This window comes from Pleurodeles waltl, chromosome 1_2 (assembly GCF_031143425.1).
Source record: "Pleurodeles waltl isolate 20211129_DDA chromosome 1_2, aPleWal1.hap1.20221129, whole genome shotgun sequence".
NCBI classification, from domain to species: Eukaryota; Metazoa; Chordata; class Amphibia; order Caudata; family Salamandridae; genus Pleurodeles; species Pleurodeles waltl.
In genome coordinates this window covers 800201310-800222901 of record NC_090437.1, presented here as the reverse complement: position 1 = coordinate 800222901, position 21592 = coordinate 800201310, and the positions used below count along the sequence as shown (strand labels likewise).

Genomic DNA, 21592 nt, shown 5'->3' with positions numbered 1-21592 from the left:
AGGGACATCACCCAATATGCCCTTACCACCAGCACAGGACCACTCCATAAGAAAAGGGGAACATAAATCAATAGTGCCAGTGGGTAAACCTCCCACTGGGACCAAACTGTGAGTTCTCTCTTCCCCTTTTTTGGTACCAGCTCCAGTCTGGCGAAACATCTCTAATTACTTGAAAAAATACAGATTCATCGCAAATGACAGATGGGTTCTGAATATTTTTGAAATGGCTATTGTCTCAGATTTAGACATCCACCAAAAGTCATCCCCAATACATTGGTCAAAACTCAAGCAAAAAGTCAATATACTTTTGCAGAAGTATGCTGTGGAGAGTTGTTCTGTCTTACCAAAAGCATTGAATTCCCAATCCTTTCTGGTGAAACAGATTGAATTCACTGATTCTGGACCTAAAACTGGTAAAACTTAGGCTGCTAGTGCAGTATCAGTCTACCCGTAGGTCCATCAGTGGGACTGACTATGCTCCATAGTTCTCCAGGATGTGTCCTTCTGCGTACCTACAGCAAAGAAACATTACATGTTCTTGTGGTAGAAATTGATTATCACCAGTGCAAGCTTCTTCCATTAGGCCTCAAATCTGCATAGAGGATCTTTCCCTTGGAACATGGCATTAATCGCAGTCTACCTCTGGAAGCAAATCTTTGTCTATCTTCATCTATATGACTGGAAGATTAAAGCCTCAACTTTATAGCTGGCTCAGCTGCATTTCTAGTTCAGTCTCAACTTTAAATTTTCTGGGACTGCATGTCATTCAAAAAAAGCCAACCTCAACTCCCAGTTAGTCATTGCATTATCTCTGAGCAATTTTGGGTACCTTCAAAGCAAAGGTCTTTCCTTCGGAGGAGAGTCTGTTAGCTCTTCATCTGATGATGTCAGTCTTCTGACATTGGCCCTTCCGACTGTGAGACAAATTTCATTACTCCTGGGTTCCAGGGCATAATGCCTTTTCCTGTTACTGAACGGTAGTCTATACCGGAGACTTACACTAGAGGACCAATTGTGCCAGTTTGTCAAGGAAATGGGAGAGCAAAGATATGCTAACTTCTCATGCATCCTAGTTTAAGTGGTGGAGGAACCTAAAGAACCTTCTACACGGGATGAACTTCCATCAAGTCTGAGATGTTCCATCTCAGTTGATCGTAAGTGATGCCATGCTCACTGATTGGGGTGCCAACATGGATCATCTGCAAATTCGAGGGACTTGGATTCATAAGGAAAAGACATATAATAATAACCTTCTGGAATTGAGGCAGAGCTTTCCATCCATTTTTGAATAGGCTCCCTGCCTGTCCAGCTGGAAATTACGACAACCATATATTATTTAAGCAAACTAGTAGGAATAAAATCCAAGGCTCTCTTTCAGTAGGCTCAGGCCTTTTGGAAGTGGTAGTCGGGTACCTGAACATCTCTGCAGTTCATCTTCTAGGAATTCAGAATGCTCAGACAGGCATTTCAGGAGGACCACAAAACTAAAACAGAGTGGTCAAGAAGATCCATCTGAAATTTCCCCCTAAGGTGATTTGGGACTTCGACATCAATTTGACCATTTTGATACAAACTTTTTTTTAGAATTCCCTATTTCAGCAGAGAGAGATCTCCACATATTACATGTCAGGAGAGTTCAAATTAGTTGGATCTGATGCATGGGGTCTAAATAGGGAAAGATGTTCATAAAGTGACATGTATAAAACAGGTATTTGTGACACTGAATGGGTTTGGTTTCCATTGAAAGATCCTTACCAGAACAATTACAAAATTCTGTACAGCTTCAGGGTGAAGGGGGCTGTTCACACACCCATTTAATTCACATGCCCGTGAAGTAGTACCAAAAATGTGCAAAATAGAAAGGAGAGTGGTAAGTAAAATGGCAGTCTTGAACAGACTGTTACAGGTAGCTTTCTTATTTTATTGAAGACCAGCACTGACCAGGTAGTTTGTTAGTATACAGGTATCTTTTCTCTGTGTTATCAACGTACAAGAAAAAAAAAAGTGATATTGCTAGAATAATATAGCCAAAGGGGTCATATAAAAACTAAATAGTAATGTTGAAAGGGAGAATCACTTGTGGCTACATCAGTCCTCCTTTTTGGCTGTTGTTTCCTTACCTGTCTGTAAGGAAAGATGTCCCTTGATGGCAGAGCTGACAATGCTATGCCAATTGTGTTGATAAACGGTCTTGCACTCTAAGCCAAAGGTATAGCAATTATGGTTAGAACATCCATGTTTATTTGCCTTTTTCTGACTCCGAGTTAGACATTTTTAACTAGTATAGATTAGGGAATTTGGTTCCATTCTTCAGATGTTGCTACTGTAAAAGCTACTAACCAAATTTCCTGTTTTTGGGATAGTGAAGTTGTCTTGAGATTGAGCTCAAGAGGGAGCCTGCTTTGTAAATATCTTACTCCATTAGGAGGGGTCTGTTATTGTGTATTTTGTAGGTCATTCATACAACTTTGAGTGAACCATGTAGTATATATATATATTCAATATATATTTGTTATCTTTTTTGTATTTTTATGTAAAGCTACATCTTTGTTGTAGTTTTTATGTTAATTGGTGTGGTCTGTCTTCCCCTCCTGCATTGTCTCTCTTTGGTTTATCTGGAATTCTCCAGGTGTTCTGTTTGGGACAGTTGGAGCAGGGAGAGCTGCATGCAGGTGAAGTTTCTTCTGCCTACATCTTATCAAATAAAGGCAGTTGTGTTTCAACATTTCTCCTGCTTGTGGATAGTACTTGGAGCGGCGTCTACACTACATTTTTGCCGACTATTTAGACCTCGAACCTTCTATGGATGCTTTGGAAACTTCAACGCACAAGTTAGGGTCACACAGATTGGAGGTACTGTTTTTGATACTTCTGTGTGACTGTCATCTTGTCTTTGTTTTAATAATCAATTCTGTCTTTTTTGTCGTATACTCAGTGCTTTATTATCGTACACGGCTTACCTCGCGGCGGTTTTCAATTACAGCTCGCGATCGCACCTTTGTAGTGCGTCCTGACAATGTTTTCTTCGTTGCAGTGACAACGCTACTACGAGCGCGGCTTGCATTGCACGCGGCTTGTCTCGTGGCTGTTGTCAATTACAGCTCGCGGCCGCTGCTCAGCTATGCTTGCCTGTTCCTCGGAGACATTGTTACCCTGACAAAACTAACGCGTGCGCTCTCCTTTTCATAGTGTTTATAGCGTTCTTTTATTACGGATGCTTTTTCTTCCTGAACTACTTCTGTACTATTGCTCGGCGCTTTGGATCTAAGCCACTTGGCTCATTTGGAACATTTGTAAAGTATTTGGGCATTGTGAAATTGTTTTGTTTTATAGTTGGAGCTCGTGAACATTTTCATGGACAGTAAAATCTTCTCCCTGGGATGCTGTTAAAAATTACAGGAGTCTATTTTTGTATGGCATGATACACATGTTTTAATTTTTTTACATGTGTTAATCCTGAGTATACGATTTCGTTTTTTTTTTTTTTTGCGCCTTTTGGCCTGGACTCCAATTAAGAGAACATTTTGAGACATTATAGGTAACAAGCTTTTGCAGACATATACTACTTGTTGGTTGAACTATGCAGAACATTACACCGCCTCCATTTTTTCTATCTTTACCCAAAGATCCTCCTATTCCATGGAACAAGTGGAAGAATAGTGTTTCTTACGTATATTCGAGTTTTTGGCAGCAATTTGTCAGCTGAGGGCAAAGCATCTGTCCTTCAACATTGTCTAGGAGCTGAAGGACAAGACATTTTGGAGACATTACCTTCTATTGATTCTCCAGATGGCGCGGAAGAAGACACTTCTCTTAATGAATTTGAGATAATGTCTGTCTAACTTTAGCTAAATTATTTGCCTAAAGTTTCCATTGTACTTCAAATGTATTCTTTTGGTAAATGTAAACAAAATGATAGAGACAATTGAAGATTTTGTGACAAATTTACATAAATTAGCAGCACAGTGCAGGTTTGGTGACCGTTTGGATGAACGCAACTGCGATCAGTTCATGCTTGAATGCAGAAGTGACAGAATTAGGGAAGCTCTTTGGTCAAAGTGTGACCCTACATTAGATGAAGTTTTGATTGTTGCCAAACAGATTGAACATTCAGAGTCTTGCATTGAGAATTTGAGAAAATCAAAAAACGTCACAGTTCAAACCTTAGATGCCAGAACTAAAACTAAGGCAAGTTTCAATGTAAGGTCGAAATTGTTATGTTTCAGATGTAATTCGGCGTCACACCTGGCCAATAGCAAAGATTGTCCTGCTCTTAATGTCTCTTGCAACAAATGTGGGAAGAGAGGACATTTTGCCAAATGTTGTACATTTTTTTAGGAAAAATGAAAGCGAGTGAGATTGAAAGTGATAATGATGAACACAATTTTATTCTCCAAGTTGTTAATGATGTGAATTGTATATCTAGTATTTAATGTGAGTATCCGTCTGATATAGTGAAAGTGAATGGCGTCAAAATCTCTATGATGATGGACTCGGGAGCAAAGCTAACTCTGGTATTGGAAACTGATTACACAAAATACTTTGAGGGAAGAGTAACTCTTCAAGAACCTGATGTTACGCCTTACAGTTATGGTGGGAACCCTATTGAGTTAAGAGGATACTTTGATGCGACTATTGTTTTTAAGGGAAACAGAATTGATGGAAAGTTCCTGTGGTGGGTGATACTATACTTAGCTGGCCACATCAAAAGTTGTTGGGAATTATTTTAAATCCTAATTCTGTGCCACAGGTTCAGGTACAGAAGGTTTGTAGTTTTGGGTGCAGAAGTAATGAATGAGTTTCCAAATGTCTTTAACATCACCCCTGAGTCAGTGTAAGATCATCAATCAGAGGTAACCACTGGCTGCAACCATAGCCCTGGATGAAATACTTTGTGGGGTTAATTTGGGAGGCAGTTGAATTAATCTTTTGTTTGGAGATGCATTGTGACCACTCTCGCTAGTGATTTTTGTCAGATCTTCGAGCAGAGGAGGTAGGCTGATAATTTGCAAGGCCTTCTTTGTTTAGTCCAGTGTATTTTGTCCCCCCAACCCCCATTTTCCCCTCCCCGCCCCTTGGGAGGTGATGAACAATAACTTTAACTCATTAGGCACTGTTCCAGATTCTAGTGAAAAATGTATCATCTCTGAGACGCAAGATATGTGCGGGGCAAACATCTAGCGGGAAATTCACTGGCCTACTTTGCCTGATTAATGTTTTCACAGCTCTCCCTTGAGAAGGCCATAACTTTGCTAAATTTGGGAGTGTCCTCCATTGCCCCTTCTCCCAGCTGACAATTTACAGGGAACAGATCCTGTGTTTAAGCCAGCTCAACCCTAGTTTAGCCACTTTTTCTGTGAAACTATTGCCCAAGACTTACGAGGAAATATAAGTCAGTCATTGATACTTGGTTGTTTAATTACTCAATAGCAAAAAGAATTTCACTGGAAGTATTTTTGGCTGATAAAATGTAAGAGGAATAGTATATTTTATTTCCTCTAATTGCATAGTTATATTTATGCAGTGCTTTGATAGATTTAATTCTAATGCTCATAGTCTCTATGCCCAGTGAGATCAAGCTTTAGAATTAATGTTTTCTACTTCTATGACTGTGGGGTGAACTAGAAACTGTTGACAGTCAACTTTTTCACCTAAACTATTGCCTTTAAGACTGGAAGCTAGAGATTTACCATAATTAGCCAGCTTTCCTTCAATATGGTGGTACCCTATTGGCAGTAAAAAAAAAAAAAAAAAAAAACTCCTCAAAATGAAAGCTTGAGGACTCACTTGTTTTCAAGTGAGGTCTATTTTGATCTTTTTCCTTCCCACGTTCAGTGTGATGGAGTGTCATTCCACTAGAATAGCAAAATACATACAGTAATGGTCAATCACTGACATTTCCAAAGCATGAGAAAAAGCCACAGTCTATGTACATCCTTTTGAAAATCATATCTAGGGTGTGCCTGTTCAGGTTGAGCGTGCAGGCAGCACACTTGCGCAGTTGCCTGTCAGTGACTTGTTATATCTAACCAAAAAAAAAAACTCTAAAGGGGCTTTAAGCCTGCCCATTACTTACCATTTGTTGGCATCATTGCCACTCTTTGCTGCCTTCTAACTCAGCAGCACTTGCAAGACGTCACTGCGTGACTTCCTTGTTTGTGTGAAGCAAGGAAGAAGTACAGATTAATTTAACTTGGTGTCCGTCCACAGTATTTTTGTTTGTTTTGTCTTGCATTTTCATATAGTACAAACTCACCTGAGGAGAAAGGATTGGGCTCTTTACATGAGCACCAGTAACATTACACATGTTCAAATTAGTTTTTTAATGCCGGGAGATTAAGTGATTTGCCAGAAAATAGGTTAAGAAGACGGCGCTTGTGTTTTTTTCAGCCGAAGCCCCTCTTTGTTGCAATTATTTAGCCATTAATGCTCCACTGTGTGTAGGCTTCAAGCAGTGCTGTTTTCAGTCCGCAGCACTAAAAACAATATTGGTGTACTTTCACTGTTCCCATTACAAATCCCGACATGGAGACTGTGTTGTACTGGCTGAAAAGCAACAAGGTTGCTGGAAGGCACTCTGTTCATAGGACCAGCTTGCATCTACATGACCTGGTCATTTCACGCATTTGAAAGTTAAGAATGCTGCTCATTTGCATGTTCCCTGGTTGCTGCTGCTTTGTAATCTACCACACTCTACTCCATCTACCCACTGTATCTAGTCCACTGTGCTTTACTCCAATGAACCCCACTCTTCCCTACAATAATGTACCCCACTCCAATCTAACCCGGCCTACCCCACTCCAATCTACTTCAGTCGATGTCATTCTACCCCACTGTAGCCCACTCTGCCCCAATCTACCCCACTCCAGTCTATGCCAACCTAACCCACTCAAATCTATCCCAGCCTACCCCTCTCCAGTTTACCTTACTGCACTACAATCTACCCCACAGTCTACTCCACCTTGCCCTACTGTACCCCACCCCGTCCGCCCCACTGTACTCCATTTTACCCCCACTCCACTGAAATCTACTCCCACTCCACTACCATCTACTGCTTTCTTCCCCATTCCACTCCAGTCTACCCCATTCCACTCTTCTCTAATCTACCCTGCTCCACTCTCCAAATCTACCCCGCTCTATCCAAATGTACCCTAATCTATCCCACTCCAATCTACCCCACTCCAGTATATCCCAATCTACATCACCCAACTCTACCCTACCTCACTCCACTGTACGCCAGTCTATCCCACTCCACTCTACCCCACTCTAATTTCCCCCTCTTCAGTCTACCACACTCTGTCCAAATCTACTCTACTCCACTCCAATTTGCCCTACGCCAATCTAACCCACCCCTATCTGCCCCACTCCACTCTACTCCAGTCTACACCACTCCATTCTAACCCACTCCAATATACCCCAACCCACTTTACCCTTCTCCAATCTACCCGACTCCACTCTACCCCACTCAAATCTACTACACTCCTCTTACCCAGTAAATCCCAATCAACTCCACTGAAATTTACTCACTCCACTACCCCATTCCACTCCAGTCTACTCCATTGCACTATAGTCTACACCAGTCTACTCCACTCTGACCCCAATTTACCCAACTCCAATCTACCCCCACTCCAGTGTACTCTAATCTATCCATACACCCCACTCTATTCAAATCTACCTCAACCCTATCTACCCCACTCCACCCTACAACACTCCACTCTAATCTACCCACTCTACCCCACCCTAGTCTACCCCTTTCTACCCAGAATTATTCTACCCTACTCTAATCTATACCACTCTAATCTATTCCACCCTACCCTACTCTACCCCACTCCACTCTACCCTAATCTACTCCACTGTACCCTAATCTACTCTGCTCTACCCCAGTCTCACTCACTCCATTCTACCCCACTCCAATATACCCTACTCCAGTCTACTCCATCCCTTTCTACCCTGATCTACCCCACCCCTATCTCTTTACTCCATGCGACCCCAATGTCCCACCACAATCAAGATCAATCTATCCATCTCCAGTCAAGCCCAATCTACCCCACTCAAATACACTGCACTCCACTCTACCCCAGTCTACCCCACCTAATCTATCCCACTCCTGTCTACCCCACTGCACTACATTCTACTCCACCCCAGTCTATTATACCCCAATTTACCCCACCCCACGCTAATCTACCCCACCCTAATCTGCTTCATTCTACCCCACTCTACCCCTCTCCACCCCACCCCAGTCTACCCCTCTCCACCCCACAGCCATGCTGAATAGAAGCTACACTTGTGTACAACAAGGCTAAAACACATTGCCAAAGTAAATAGCTCTTACATTGGCGAGACCTATTGGCTTTGTCAATGCTTGTTATATTTTCCTCGCCTTCTCTTCTTCGCCCTTCTTCCTTGGTCTTTTTGACCTGTGACACAGTTCGCATTCCATCTTTATCCCTACTTACTCCAAACTCATTCACTCTGAGATAAACTCCTTAAATTCTGGGTTGCTGCTTGGTCCCTGTCTTGTGGTTACAGTCAAACTCGTCTGTAAAAATAGTTTCTTCACTTGTCTACCTTGAACGATTATACTTTCTTTCTGGTAACAGTCAATAGTACTTCTACAGTTGAAAAAACCTAAAGCTGATCTTAATGTCTTTCATACTATTTTCGATCTTTTTGCTTCGTTTAATTTCCAAATTAACTTTCAGTTTCACTGTGCATCTTGAACTCTTGAATGTCATGATCCTTTTCAGACGGGCTTCCATCCTTCTCGTTGAATCAGGTCTGTGTTGGATTCAGGATCAGTTGGTTTCCATATTATCCTAGACATGTGAGGGTCAGCAATGCTAGTCCTACTAGATTTTTTTTTTGCCACATCTGCCATGGATTCTCACCACAACCTGTAACGCTTGTGGGAGATGGGTATGCTCGACATTGCTTCAGAATGCCTGACTTCATTTCTTTCTGGCAAGGAATAAGTATTTGCACTGTACTCCTTTCATTCTGATTTTCATCCATGACCTTGTCAAGTTCCCTTTTGACCTTACTTGATGCCAACTGTTTTCAGCATGTACGTGACTCCTTTGACTCGCCTTTTCTGGAGCCATGGACATGATTTCTTTCTGATACACAGATCACCTACGGTTTATCCTGCATGCCCACCTGTCCTCTTTCTCATAATCGATCACAATTTCAAAAGTACCTCCAGGAGATAGCTCTCTGTTTGCAGACAATCATCTCAAATTCAAAGAAAACAGATCGTGATTTTGGTGGGCCTTGCTCTCTGGCCTTCCACCTTTGTGGCCCCTTCTTTAGTTTCATCTCCAGAATACATTTATTAAGTACGCAATATGGAGACCATTTTTAATCAACTCTTCAACTGAAAAAACTCTCTCCCTGTTTTCACTTCTTCAGTATTCTGAGCAAAATTCTGCAACTTTACATTTTCTGCACTTGCTACATACATCACTATCTGTTGCATAATTTGCTGATTTCAACAACAAAAATCTAACTCTAGCAAATAAAAAGTTAGTCGAGAAAACGTTGTTCCATGCAGCGGTGGTCCTTACCAAAGGTACACTGGTAACCTGTCAGTTGCTGATTGATTTTTCAGGTATTAAACTGGTAGCAATTACATAAAAACCCTTGTCCATACAGTGCTTGTGTTAAAATGACCTGAATGAAACTAGATTTCCAAAGAATGTGCCACTTCTGACTATATAATGTTGTCAATCCTTGTGCATGATTTGGCTTTCAGTTGCTGTATTATTCTAGGGGCCATGACCATAAGTCGGGCATAAATATATCCTTCCTGGATTTGGGCAATGTCATTTACCTAGGCGTACCCACGATTAATATCCAGGTGATACAGAACATGGCAGCTTGCCTTGTATTATTGGGTCTGCCTCGTAGAGCATAGCTTTCAGAGCACCTCCTGATGTTACGCTGGCTCTCAGTGCAAAATGGCACACTTCAGGACAATTTTCCGCAAGGCCTTGCCCAGTACCAACTTAATATTTCTCTGAATTATTGTTTTCCTGCTCAAACTACGGCCAGCTCTGTCCATTTCCAGTTCAGCTAGACTTTTGAGACGTGGCTCATCTTTACCATTCCTGTAGGAAACGTTTGACATGTTAGCACTACCGGTATCTGTTGCACAGTTATCATTCACTGTTTAGATTTTCTTTTACGGTACAAAATATCGGCCAGCAATCAGCAAAAAATGTTCTTCCTAAATTGGACCCTGCTTCCAGTTAAAGAACATTTAAGTCTTTTCGTGTCATACAACAGATGGGTTATGATGTAAATGTGTTTTGCGTTTACGAATCCATCCCAGCCACAGCTGCATCTCTGAATTTAATTGCCAGTTATTTCGTCTTTCAACATAGGTGGTGACTAAATCATTCCATGGAGCAGGACTGATGGTGGAGGTAGATAAAAATGATGTTGGTTACAGAGAACTTCCCGAGACAGACGGTAGGTTGAAATTTAAAACGAGTCAAAATGTTTCGGTTTCATGTTAGAGTGTATATGGGTTTTAAATGTACTTCATTCTTAACCAAGCCTGGTTTCTACTGTTTCCAGTTTCGGTTTATTAAGGCATTAGATCATTAATTTGTTCTCATCATTTGGCTGTGCAATCTCGCTGTATTAATGTTTCTTTAGTAACCTTCCTGGCAACCTCCAGTTTAAACTACGAAGGCGAACCTGAGAAGGTTTTACTTTGTTTTCATGTACACATACTGAAACATTTTGTCACATTTAAACAATTAAAAATACCAAAATGCTCCCCCATTACAGAAAATGCAAAGAAAAAATAAATCTGAAACTGTTTAAAATGACACTGTTTTTGAAATATGTGGCTAATTCCAAAACACCCCTGATGGGTTAATAATGAATAAATGACGCTGCGTGTAGAGTATCCCAAAGAGTTGGGACATGCCGCCCTTATCTGTTTCTAACTTCTTGCAGGTAATGTAATTCGTTTTTGTTTATTATTTTAGTTTTGCAAGACTTCTACATGTGCAGTGTTTTTTGTTTTTTGTTTTTTTTGCTCTACTCTCATAGTGCCTCTTTGCCGGTGATGAGATTGTTTTACATCTTCTGTTAATTAGGTTGACCATAGCAGCGCGCAAGCGCTGCTTTTCAGATGTGTTGGTATGTATCTGGGCTTTTAATCATGCCCATCACTATCACTCGTTCATGGGCTTGCCTTTCAAAAATTTGTTGTTTTTGTTGGTAACTGCTTTACGTTTGTCCATCCTTAGGGCGGTTTTGTTACCGCCTTGGCCATCTACCCTGTTACATGGATAATTGCACTTTTGCCGATAACTTTGACTGCAAGCAAACTTTTTTCCTTTTGTCTCACTCTTTGCACTCACAGCGGCACGTTGATTCAACTCGCTTATGTCAACTGTTTTACTTTTTATTTTCAGTTTGTGTGGCAAGAAAAGTCCTGTTAAGAATTTACAAAGCTTAGTAGCTCTACCTCGAGCAAACGCGAGACCCATTGCATTGCAAATGCTTGTTTTTAATTTCGTTTTGGAATCTGCCCTGGGAAGCTGCTCATGATGATAACAATTGCAGTCGTTAACCTAGCATTTGAAGTCCTGCAGAGTTCCTGGAGGAGCTGTCTCTGCCTATCTGCACACTAAGCAATCTTGGTATGTGTGGGATACTGATGATAACTATACTGATGATATTGGAAAGCCTTAGTGTTTCGTGCTGTGATTACCCAGGATTTAGGGCTTAGGGTCTAACAAAGGTGAAGATCACTGGGGTGGGAGAAGTTGTTGGAAATGCAATCCAGCAGGAGTGGTGACAAACGAGTTGGCTCACTTTAACCATTGGCTCCCTTCACTTTGAATGACTGAACAAAGCTGTGCACGTTTTTTTGACATCTGCCTAAAATAGTTCCTTTCTCTAAAGTGCTAAACATAGTTTATTTAATTTAGTTACTTTTCTGTGGTAAACTTAAATGGTGTATATTTATTTTTACATCCACTTCAAATGGCCAGTTAGATGGCGATTTAATTTTCTGTCTCCTAAATGTATATAGGTGATATTGTAACTTTGTAGATGCCTCCTATTTCAGTGCATAATTACCTGTGATTTATTATTCTGTCCTTCATGGATGATAATAAAATGCAAGATACAATTGTGGTGGGGGAGCACGGACCCTCACTCTAGTCAGGGTAAGTCGCACACAATCCAAATTATCCTGTGCCCACCCTCTGGTAGTTTGGCACTGAACAGTCAGGCTTAACTTAGAAGGCAATTTGTAAAGTATTTGTGCAATAAATCATGCAATAACTCAGTAGAACACCACAAAAATACACCACAGTGTTTAGAAAAATATATAATTATCTGGATAAATGCAGGTCAGAACGATTAAGATGCAATAAGTATATGTTGAGATATCACTGTAAAAATGATACAAAGTGTCTTTAGTCTCTTAAAAGCAACAAATGTCTCTTGCAAGCACACAGTACCTGGTTTGCGTTCAAATTCTCCTCAAGGGACCGCAGAGAAGGAGATGCGTGGAAAACTTGCAACATTTCATCGAACACTTACCCAAGGAGTTCCAAAAAAGGGCGCAACAGGTGGTAGAAGAGGGACAAAGTATCTCAAATAATCAGATACGGTCTTCCATGGATGCAGCAGATACAGCTGCAAGGACAATAAACACTGCAATCACGATACGAAGGCACGCATGGCTGCGCACTTCAGGGTTCAAGCCGGAAATCCAACAAGCTGTGCTCAATATGCCATTTAATGAATAGCAATTGTTTGGGCCGGAGGTTGACACTGCCATTGAGAAACTCAAAAAAGACACTGATACAGCCAAAGCCATGGGCGCACTCTACTCCCCGCAGAGCAGAGGCACATTTCGAAAAACACCTTTTAGGGGAGGGTTTCGAGGTCAACCCACAGAAACCACAACCTCACAAACAAGGCCTACTTACCAGGGTCAATATCAGAGGGGAGGTTTTCGGGGGCAATATAGAGAGGGCCAATTCCCAAGAAATCGAGAAATTCCAAGGCCCCAAAACTCCTCAAAATAAACAGTGACTCACAAGTCACACAAACCCATCACATAACACCTGTGGGGGGAAGACTAAGCCAATTTTACAAACTTTGGGAGGAAATAACAACAGACACTTGGGTCTTAGCAATTATCCAGCATGGTTATTGCATAGAATTTCTCCAATTCCCTCCAAATGTCCCACCGAAAACACACAATATGTCAAAACAACATATAGATCTTCTAGGACTAGAAGTTCAACCATTGCTACAAAAGGACACAATAGAATTAGTACCAAATCTACAAAAAAAACACAGGAGTTTACTCACTGTACTTTCTAATACCCAAAAAGGACAAAACTCTGAGACCAATACTAGATCTCAGAACACTAAATACCTACATCAAATCAGACCACTTTCACATGGTCACGTTACAAGACGTAATCCCACTGCTCAAACAGCAAGATTACATGACCACATTAGACCTAACAGATGTGTATTTCCATATACCAATACATCCTTCACACAGGAAATACCTAAGGTTCGTATTCCAAGGAATACATTACCAATTCAAAGTGTTGCCATTCGGAATAACAACTGCGCCAAGAGTTTTTACAAAATGCCTGGCAGTAGTAGCTGCACATATCAGAAGGCAGCAAATACATGTGTTCCTGTACTTAGACGACTGGTTAATCAAAACCAACACGCTAAGACAGTGTTCACAGCACACAAACTATGTCATACAGACCCTTCACAGGCTAGGTTTCTCCATCAACTACGCGAAGTCACACCTTTTGCCGTGTCAAACACAGCAATACTTAGGAGCGACAATCAACACAGCAAAAGGGATTGCCACTCCAAGTCCACAAAGGGTTCAAACATTTCACAAGGTAATACAGGCCATGTATCCAACACAAAAGATACAAGTCAAAATGGTAATGAAACTCCTAGGCATGATGTCTTCATGCATAGCCATTGTCCCAAACGCAAGATTGCACATGCGGCCCTTACAACAGTGCCTAGCATCACAATGGTCACAAGCACAGGGTCAACTTTTAGATCTGGTGTTGATAGACCGCCAAACATACATCTCGCTTCTATGGTGGAACAGTACAAATTTAAACCGAGGGCGGCCTTTCCAAGACCCAGTGCCACAATACGTCATAACGACGGATGCTTCCATGACAGGGTGGGGAGCACACCTCAATCAACACAGCATCCAAGGACAATGGGACATACATCAGAGGCAGTTTCACATAAATCACTTAGAACTGTTAGCAGTATTTCTAGCGCTGAAAGCATTTCAACCCATAATAACCCACAAATACATTCTTGTCAAAACAGACAACATGACAACAATGTATTATCTAAACAAACAAGGAGGGACACACTCGACACAGTTTTGCCTCCTAACACAAAAAATATGGCATTGGGCGATTCACAACCACATTCGCCTAATAGCACAATTTATTCCAGGAATTCAGAAACAGTTGGCAGACAATCTCTCTCGAGATCACCAACAAACCCACGAATGGGAAATTCACCCCCAAATACTAAACAATTACTTTCAAATTTGGGGAACACCTCAAATAGATCTATTTGCAACAAAGGAAAACTCAAAATGGCAAAACTTCGCATCCAGGTACCCACAAGATCAATCCCAAGGCAATGCTCTATGGATGAACTGGTCAGGGATATTTGCGTACGCTTTTCCCCCTCTCCCTCCATATCTAGTAAACAGGTTGAGTCAAAATAAACTCAAACTCATACTAATAGCACCAACATGGGCAAGGCAACCTTGGTACACAACACTACTAGACCTTTCAGTAGTACCTCATGTCAAACTACCCAACAGACCAGATCTGTTAACACAACACAAACAACAGATCAGACATCCAAATCCAGCATCGTTAAATCTAGCAATTTGGCTCCTGAAATCCTAGAATTCGGGCACTTAGACCTCACACAGGAATGCATGGAGGTCATAAAACAAGCTAGAAAACCTACCACTAGACACTGCTATGCAAATAAGTGGAAAATATTTGTTTATTACTGGCATAATAATCAAATTCAACCTTTACACGCATCTGCAAAAGAAATATTAGGATACTTACTACATTTGCAAAAATCTAACCTAGCTTTCTCTTCCATTAAAATACATCTTACGGCAATCTCTGCTTACCTACAAATTACGCACTCAATTTCATTGTTTAGGATACCAGTCATAAAGGCGTTTATGGAAGGCCTAAAGAGAATTATACCACCAAGAACACCACCAGTTCCTTCATGGAACCTCAACATTTTCCTAACACGACTCATGGGTCCACCTTTTGAGCCCATGCACTCTTGTGAAATGCAATACTTAACGTGGAAAGTTGCATCTTTAATTGCCATCACATCTCTAAGAAGAGTGAGTGAAATTCAAGCATTTACCATTCAAGAACCATTTATTCAAATACACAAAAATAAAGTTGTTCTACGGACCAATCCTAAATTTTTACCAAAAGTAATCTCACCGTTCCACTTAAATCAAACGGTAGAATTACCAGTGTTCTTCCCACAGCCAGATTCTGTGGCCGAAAGAGCACTACATACATTAGACATCAAAAGAGCACTAATGTACTACATTGACAGAACAAAACTAATTCGAAAGACAAAACAACTATTTATCGCCTTTCAAAAACCTCATACAGGAAATCCAATTTCAAAACAAGGCATTGCTAGATGGATAGTTAAGTGCATTCAAACCTGCTATCTTAAAGCTAAAAGAGAACTGCCTATTACACCAAAGGCACACTCAACCAGAAAGAAAGGTACTACCATGGCCTTTCTAGGAAATATTCCAATGAACGAAATATGTAAGGCAGCAACATGGTCTACGCCTCATACATTTACCAAGCACTACTGTGTAGATGTGCTAACTGCACAACAAGCAACAGTAGGTCAAGCTGTATTAAGAACATTATTTCAAACTACTTCAACTCCTACAGGCTGAACCACCGCTTTTGGGGAGATAACTGCTTACTAGTCTATGCACAGCATGTGTATCTGCAGCTACACATGCCATCGAACGGAAAATGTCACTTACCCAGTGTACATCTGTTCGTGGCATTAGTCGCTGCAGATTCACATGCGCCCACCCGCCTCCCCGGGAGCCTGTAGCCGTTTAGAAGTAGATCTCAAACATTTGTATATTTGTAAATATATTACTTAAAACTTTATTATGTACATACGCATTCACTCCATTGCATGGGCACTATTACTAGCATACACAACTCCTACCTCACCCTCTGCGGGCAAAACAATCTAAGATGGAGTCGACGCCCATGCGCAATGGAGTCGAAATGGGAGGAGTCCCTCGGTCTCGTGACTCGAAAAGACTTCTTCGAAGAAAAACAACTTGTAACACTCCGAGCCCAACACCAGATGGCGGACTGTGCACAGCATGTGAATCTGCAGCGACTAATGCCACGAACAGATGTACACTGGGTAAGTGACATTTTCCATATCTCTCCCTCTCCCTCTCCCTCTCCCTCTCCCTCTCCCTCTCCCTCTCCCTCTCTTCCCCCTCTCTCTCTCTATCTCTCTCCCTCTCTCTCCCCCTCTCTCTCTCTCTCTCCCAGAGAAATACAGCAGTTATTGTTGGTTATTTCATCTAATTATAGCTCGCAGCCTAAGGTAATTACTCTCGCCTCTGCCATGCACAGTTTTGTATTACAATAATTCGACATTTAATGTTTTATTGATGTTATAAAAGTTGTCATGAGTGCTGTAATACCTGGGGTAGTTAGCAGTTTTTTTGCCCCGAGGTGGTGGTGGTGTCTGCACGGTGGCCACGCGACCTCTGCATACTATTTCATTTAAGCCTCGGGAAGGTGGCAATTCCCGGGCCTATCTAGGCCCCGGAGGGGGGCCTTGTACGCCCGCTCCTTTATTTTTGATATGACCTCGGCCACACAGAAGCTTTAATTAAATTTATTAAAAAATAAGCTTTGGAGGCCACGCTTGTGGGTTTTTTCTGAGGGGGTGTGTGCCACGGATTTGCCACCCTGTTGAGAATTTGTGGCAAACTTTTTTTATTATTATTTTTTTTTAAACAAAACTTTTTTTCCCTGAAGGACCCCAGCACCAAAACTAAGGGGTCAGGATGACCCTACCCTAAGTATCTCAAAAGCTACTCAATGGATTTACACCAGATAACAAAAAGGACGCTTTCTGGACCAAGAGCTACAGATCTACCAAATTTGGTGTAATTCCATCCAGCGGGTCGAGCTGTAGACTTATGGGAATTAACATTAAGAACACACATTTTGAAACCCTCCCCCTTTTTCTCGGCCTCTGCTTGACGGATCACCCCGAAACTTTCCAGACAGCAGCTGACATGAGCTAGAGGGTTTTTTGGGACATTCTGTAAAGATTCATCAACTACGCCAAAGATATAGTAAACTTTAAAAAAAAAAAAAAAAAAAAACTTTCTATAGAAACTAGATCCTAACTCTGTGTGTGTGTATATATATATATATATATATATATATATATATATATAAATTCACTAGTAAAACGCCCATATGTTTTTGAAATATTCATTTAAAAAATATATTTTTCATGCAATTATGTGGCAGCCAGATGTTTATTCTTTCAATAAACCAATAGAAAGAAATTGACCATCACTCCAGCCAGCCATGCCAGACCTAATGGATGTGCCAAAGCTTGTTTAAAGCAGGAGCCACAATTTGCTTAGTTCATTTGTTGGAACCAACTATACGTAATTCAGTTACACCAGGCCAAATTCCTGTGTCTCTGCAGTTTAATTTCTCATTTGACATTTTGAGTTCAACTCACTTTGTTACTAATCTGCCTTTTGAGGAGTAGATTTACAGGTACCCCCTTAACTAAGTCACAGGACTTTTTAGTTGAGAATTTCAGTGTTTGATCAGAGATCCACTGCACTCTTTGCTCTCTAATGGGTAGTTGTATTGCCCCACATTGAAGGTCTCAGCTCTTGACCCGGTTCCCTATTGAATAAACCTGATTAGTCAACTTTAGTGCTACAACTCACATGGCTGAAATACATAGCTATTCATTTAAGCATACTCAAACTGTATCATACTCTCAGTGAATGCAGCCCTGCAACAATTACTGATGGCAAATTTGGTGTGAAATTGATCTTGCTATCCTTAAAGAATGCTTTAATACTAATAGAATCATTTTGATGAGATGATCTTGTCAAGCCTTCTCTTTGGAAGGGGTGGGCCATCTCCTTTAATGCCTATAAACACTGCATCTAAATAATCACACCCAGGAGTTGGATCACAGAACTCTTTTTTTAAAAATATACATCATCATGGAGAAACCTTCCTTTAGAAAAGCCAATTTAAAGATAATGCATACTTTTGGAAACCTATTTCATGGCTCTGCCGGACACTTTTTAAGTTGCTTCTTTAAATTTAAACAATCATTATCTCCTTTAAATAGTGACCAGACAGAAAGTCTTCACTTACCTTGTGTTTTTTAAAGGAAAAATTAAGGAAACTGGGACACAAAACAGGCACTTTCTTAGACACTCTTTGAAGTCACCCCCACTTCAAAGGCATAACTTAGTATAAAACAGGGCCTCTGCCCGACCTCATCAGACACTTGCTGGAGAAGAAACCTGAACCAGAAACTACATCCTGCCAAGAAGAACTGCCTGGCTGCTCAAAGGACTCACCTGTCTGCTTTTCTACAAAGGACTGCTGCCTTGCTGAACTCTTGTCTGGCTGTAAAAGTGCTCTCCAAGGGCTTGGATAGAGCTTGCCTCCTGTTCCTTGAAGTCTCAGGACCAAAAAGACTTCTCTCTTTCACTTGGACGCTTTGTGCGCCGAAATGTTCGACGCACAGCTTGTTCTGCGGCGAGAAAAACGCCGCACACTGACGCTGATCGACGCAACGCCTTCGGGACGACCGGAACTTCGCACGGCCTCGTAAGGACTACGCCGCCCGACTTCCAGAGGAGAAATCGACGCGACGCCTGCTGTGAGAGCGAAACTTCGACGCACAGCCCTGCGGAACGACGCGCAGCCGGAAAACAAGCAGGAGAATCCACGCACAGACCCGGGACATCTGGTAATCCCCGCGACCCATAGAAAAAGACTGTCCGCACGCCGGAAAACGACGCACGACTTCCCCGCGTGAAAAAATGACGCATGTCCGTGTGTGCTGGGGAGAAATCGACGCACACACTATTTTTCCACGTATCTCTTCTGCGGCCCTTTGCAGAGATTTTCCACCAGGTACTTTGTGCTTGAAAGAGACTTTGTTTGCTTATTAAAGACTTAAGACACTTTATATCACTTTTCAGTGATATCTTTACAAATTCATATTGCATCTTTGATCGTTTTGACCTGTAAATACCCAGATAAATATTATATATTTTTCTAATCACTGTGTGGTGTATTTTTGTGGTGTTATATTATGGTATTGTATGATTTATTGCACAAATGCTTTACACATTGCCTTCTAAGTTAAGCCTGACTGCTCGTGCCAAGCTACCAGAGGGTGGGCACAGGCTGATTTTGGATTGTGTGTGACTTACCCTGACTAGAGTGAGGGTTCTTGCTTGGACAGAGGGCAACCTGACTGCCAACCAAAAACCCCATTTCTAACACGTTTTTTCTTTCCTTGCCTAAATCCTTAGTAACACAAGGATGCAGAACAATTCTCCACGGCCTTTTTTTTTTTTTTTTTTTTTTGTCTTTTTTTATTTATTTTTTTAACCATCCCTGGTGAAGCACCAATTCCATGGCCAAAATGGAAAAAAAGTTTTTTTTTAAGTTTGCGGTGGCAATCTTTCTGCTGAAAGGAAAACATCTGTACTCCAGCATTGTTTAGGAGCAGAAGGGCAGGAAATTCTAGAGACTTTACCTGGAATCTCAAATTCTGATGGAGAAGTAGGGGATGCACCGATGAATGAATTTGAGGTAACATTACTCAAGCTTGATAGACATTTTTTACCAAAAATGTATATTATTCTTCAAAGATTCTATTTTGGAAAATGTAAACAGTCTGAGGAAGAGTCTATTGAGGACTTTGTTATGAACCTTTGTAAACTAGCTGCGCTCTGCAATTTGGAGAAAGCATTGAGGAACGCATTTGCAACCAATTTAGGCTTGAATGCAGGAGTGACAAGATCAGAGAAGCACTTTGGTCCAAAAGTGATCCGTCCTTGGAGGAAGTCCTGCAAGTTGCCAAACAAATTGAACATTCTGAATCTTGCATTGAGACTTTAAAGAAATCTAAATGTTCCAGCTCTGTTCATAAATTGGATTCAAAACCAAAATTTAATTCCAATCCTAAAAGCAAGACTAAAGTGGTATGTTTCAGGTGTGGGTCCCCAGCACATTTAGTGAACTGTAGAGAATGTCCAGCAATTACTGTAATTTGCAATAGGTGTGGCAAGAAGGGGCACTTTGCAAAATACTGTAAATCCACTAACAAAAGCAATGTGAAACTGAATGACGTAGCATGTGATAATGACATCCAAGATTTTATTTTACAAGTTGTCAATGATGTTAACTGTGTCTCTGCCGTTCATTGCGACTATCCAACCTATCTGGTCATAGTCATTGGAACTCCTATTTCCATGATGATGGACTCTGGTGCAAAATGATCTCTTGTCTCGGAAGGAGATTATAAGAAATATTTTGATGGAAAAGTAAATCTCCAAGAACCAGATGTAACACCTTACTCCTATGGTGGCAAGCCCAAAGAATTGAAAGGTTACTTTGATGCGTGTATCCAATTTAAAGGAAACTAAATTTTTGGTAAAATCTATGTTCCAGTTGTTGGAGACACCATTTTGAGTTGGCCTCATCACAAAGAACTGGGGATTATTTTAAATCCCAATGCTGTACCTCAAGTGCTAGTGCAGAAAGTATCAGATCTGGAGCATGATTTATGGGTTGAATTTCCCGATGTCTTCAATTCTAGTGTTGGGTGTATCAAAGGATATAAACATCCAATTGTGTTGAAAAGTAATGCTCAACCTGTTACCTGTAAATTAAGAAATGTTCCTATCAGTTTAAGAGAGAAAGTGAAGCTGGAACTTCAGAGGCTGAAGGAGGATGGGATAATTGAAGAAGTGGAGGCAGCGCAATGCATTGCTCCCATTGTGGTAGCAACTAAACGCTCTGGTGATGTACGACTTTGTGTTGACCTTCGCAACCTTAATAAAGAAGTTATTGAAGATAAGTTTCCGTTACCAAACATTACAGAAATGATTAGTTCGTTGGGTAATGCGAAGTTCTTTTCTACTCTTGATCTAACTTCGGAGTATCATCAAGTGCAATTGACTGAGGATTCTAAACTACTCACTTCTTTCATTACACCTTTTGGTGTTTATAAGTTCAACCGGATGCCATTTGGTCTTTGTTCAGAAGCTGCAGTATTTCAAAGGCTGATGAATGAGATTTTGGGGGAGATGGATGGAGTTTATTTTTTCCAGGATGATGTCCATGTTTTCACAGATGCACAAGAAGAGCATGAAAAGAAAATAAGAGATGTACTTCGTATTTTTAGATCTGAAGGTATAACTTTA

General features: G+C 41.0%; 1 protein-coding gene across 1 annotated transcript in view; it reads left to right on the top strand.

The window, feature by feature from the left end:
• HPF1 (histone PARylation factor 1) overlaps positions 1-21592 on the top strand; it is a 142137-nt gene that overhangs the window by 64415 nt on the left and 56130 nt on the right. The window contains exon 6 of the mRNA XM_069244266.1: positions 10383-10470. Coding sequence (XP_069100367.1) covers positions 10383-10470 — 88 coding nt within the window. The remainder of the gene's footprint in view (positions 1-10382; positions 10471-21592) is intronic.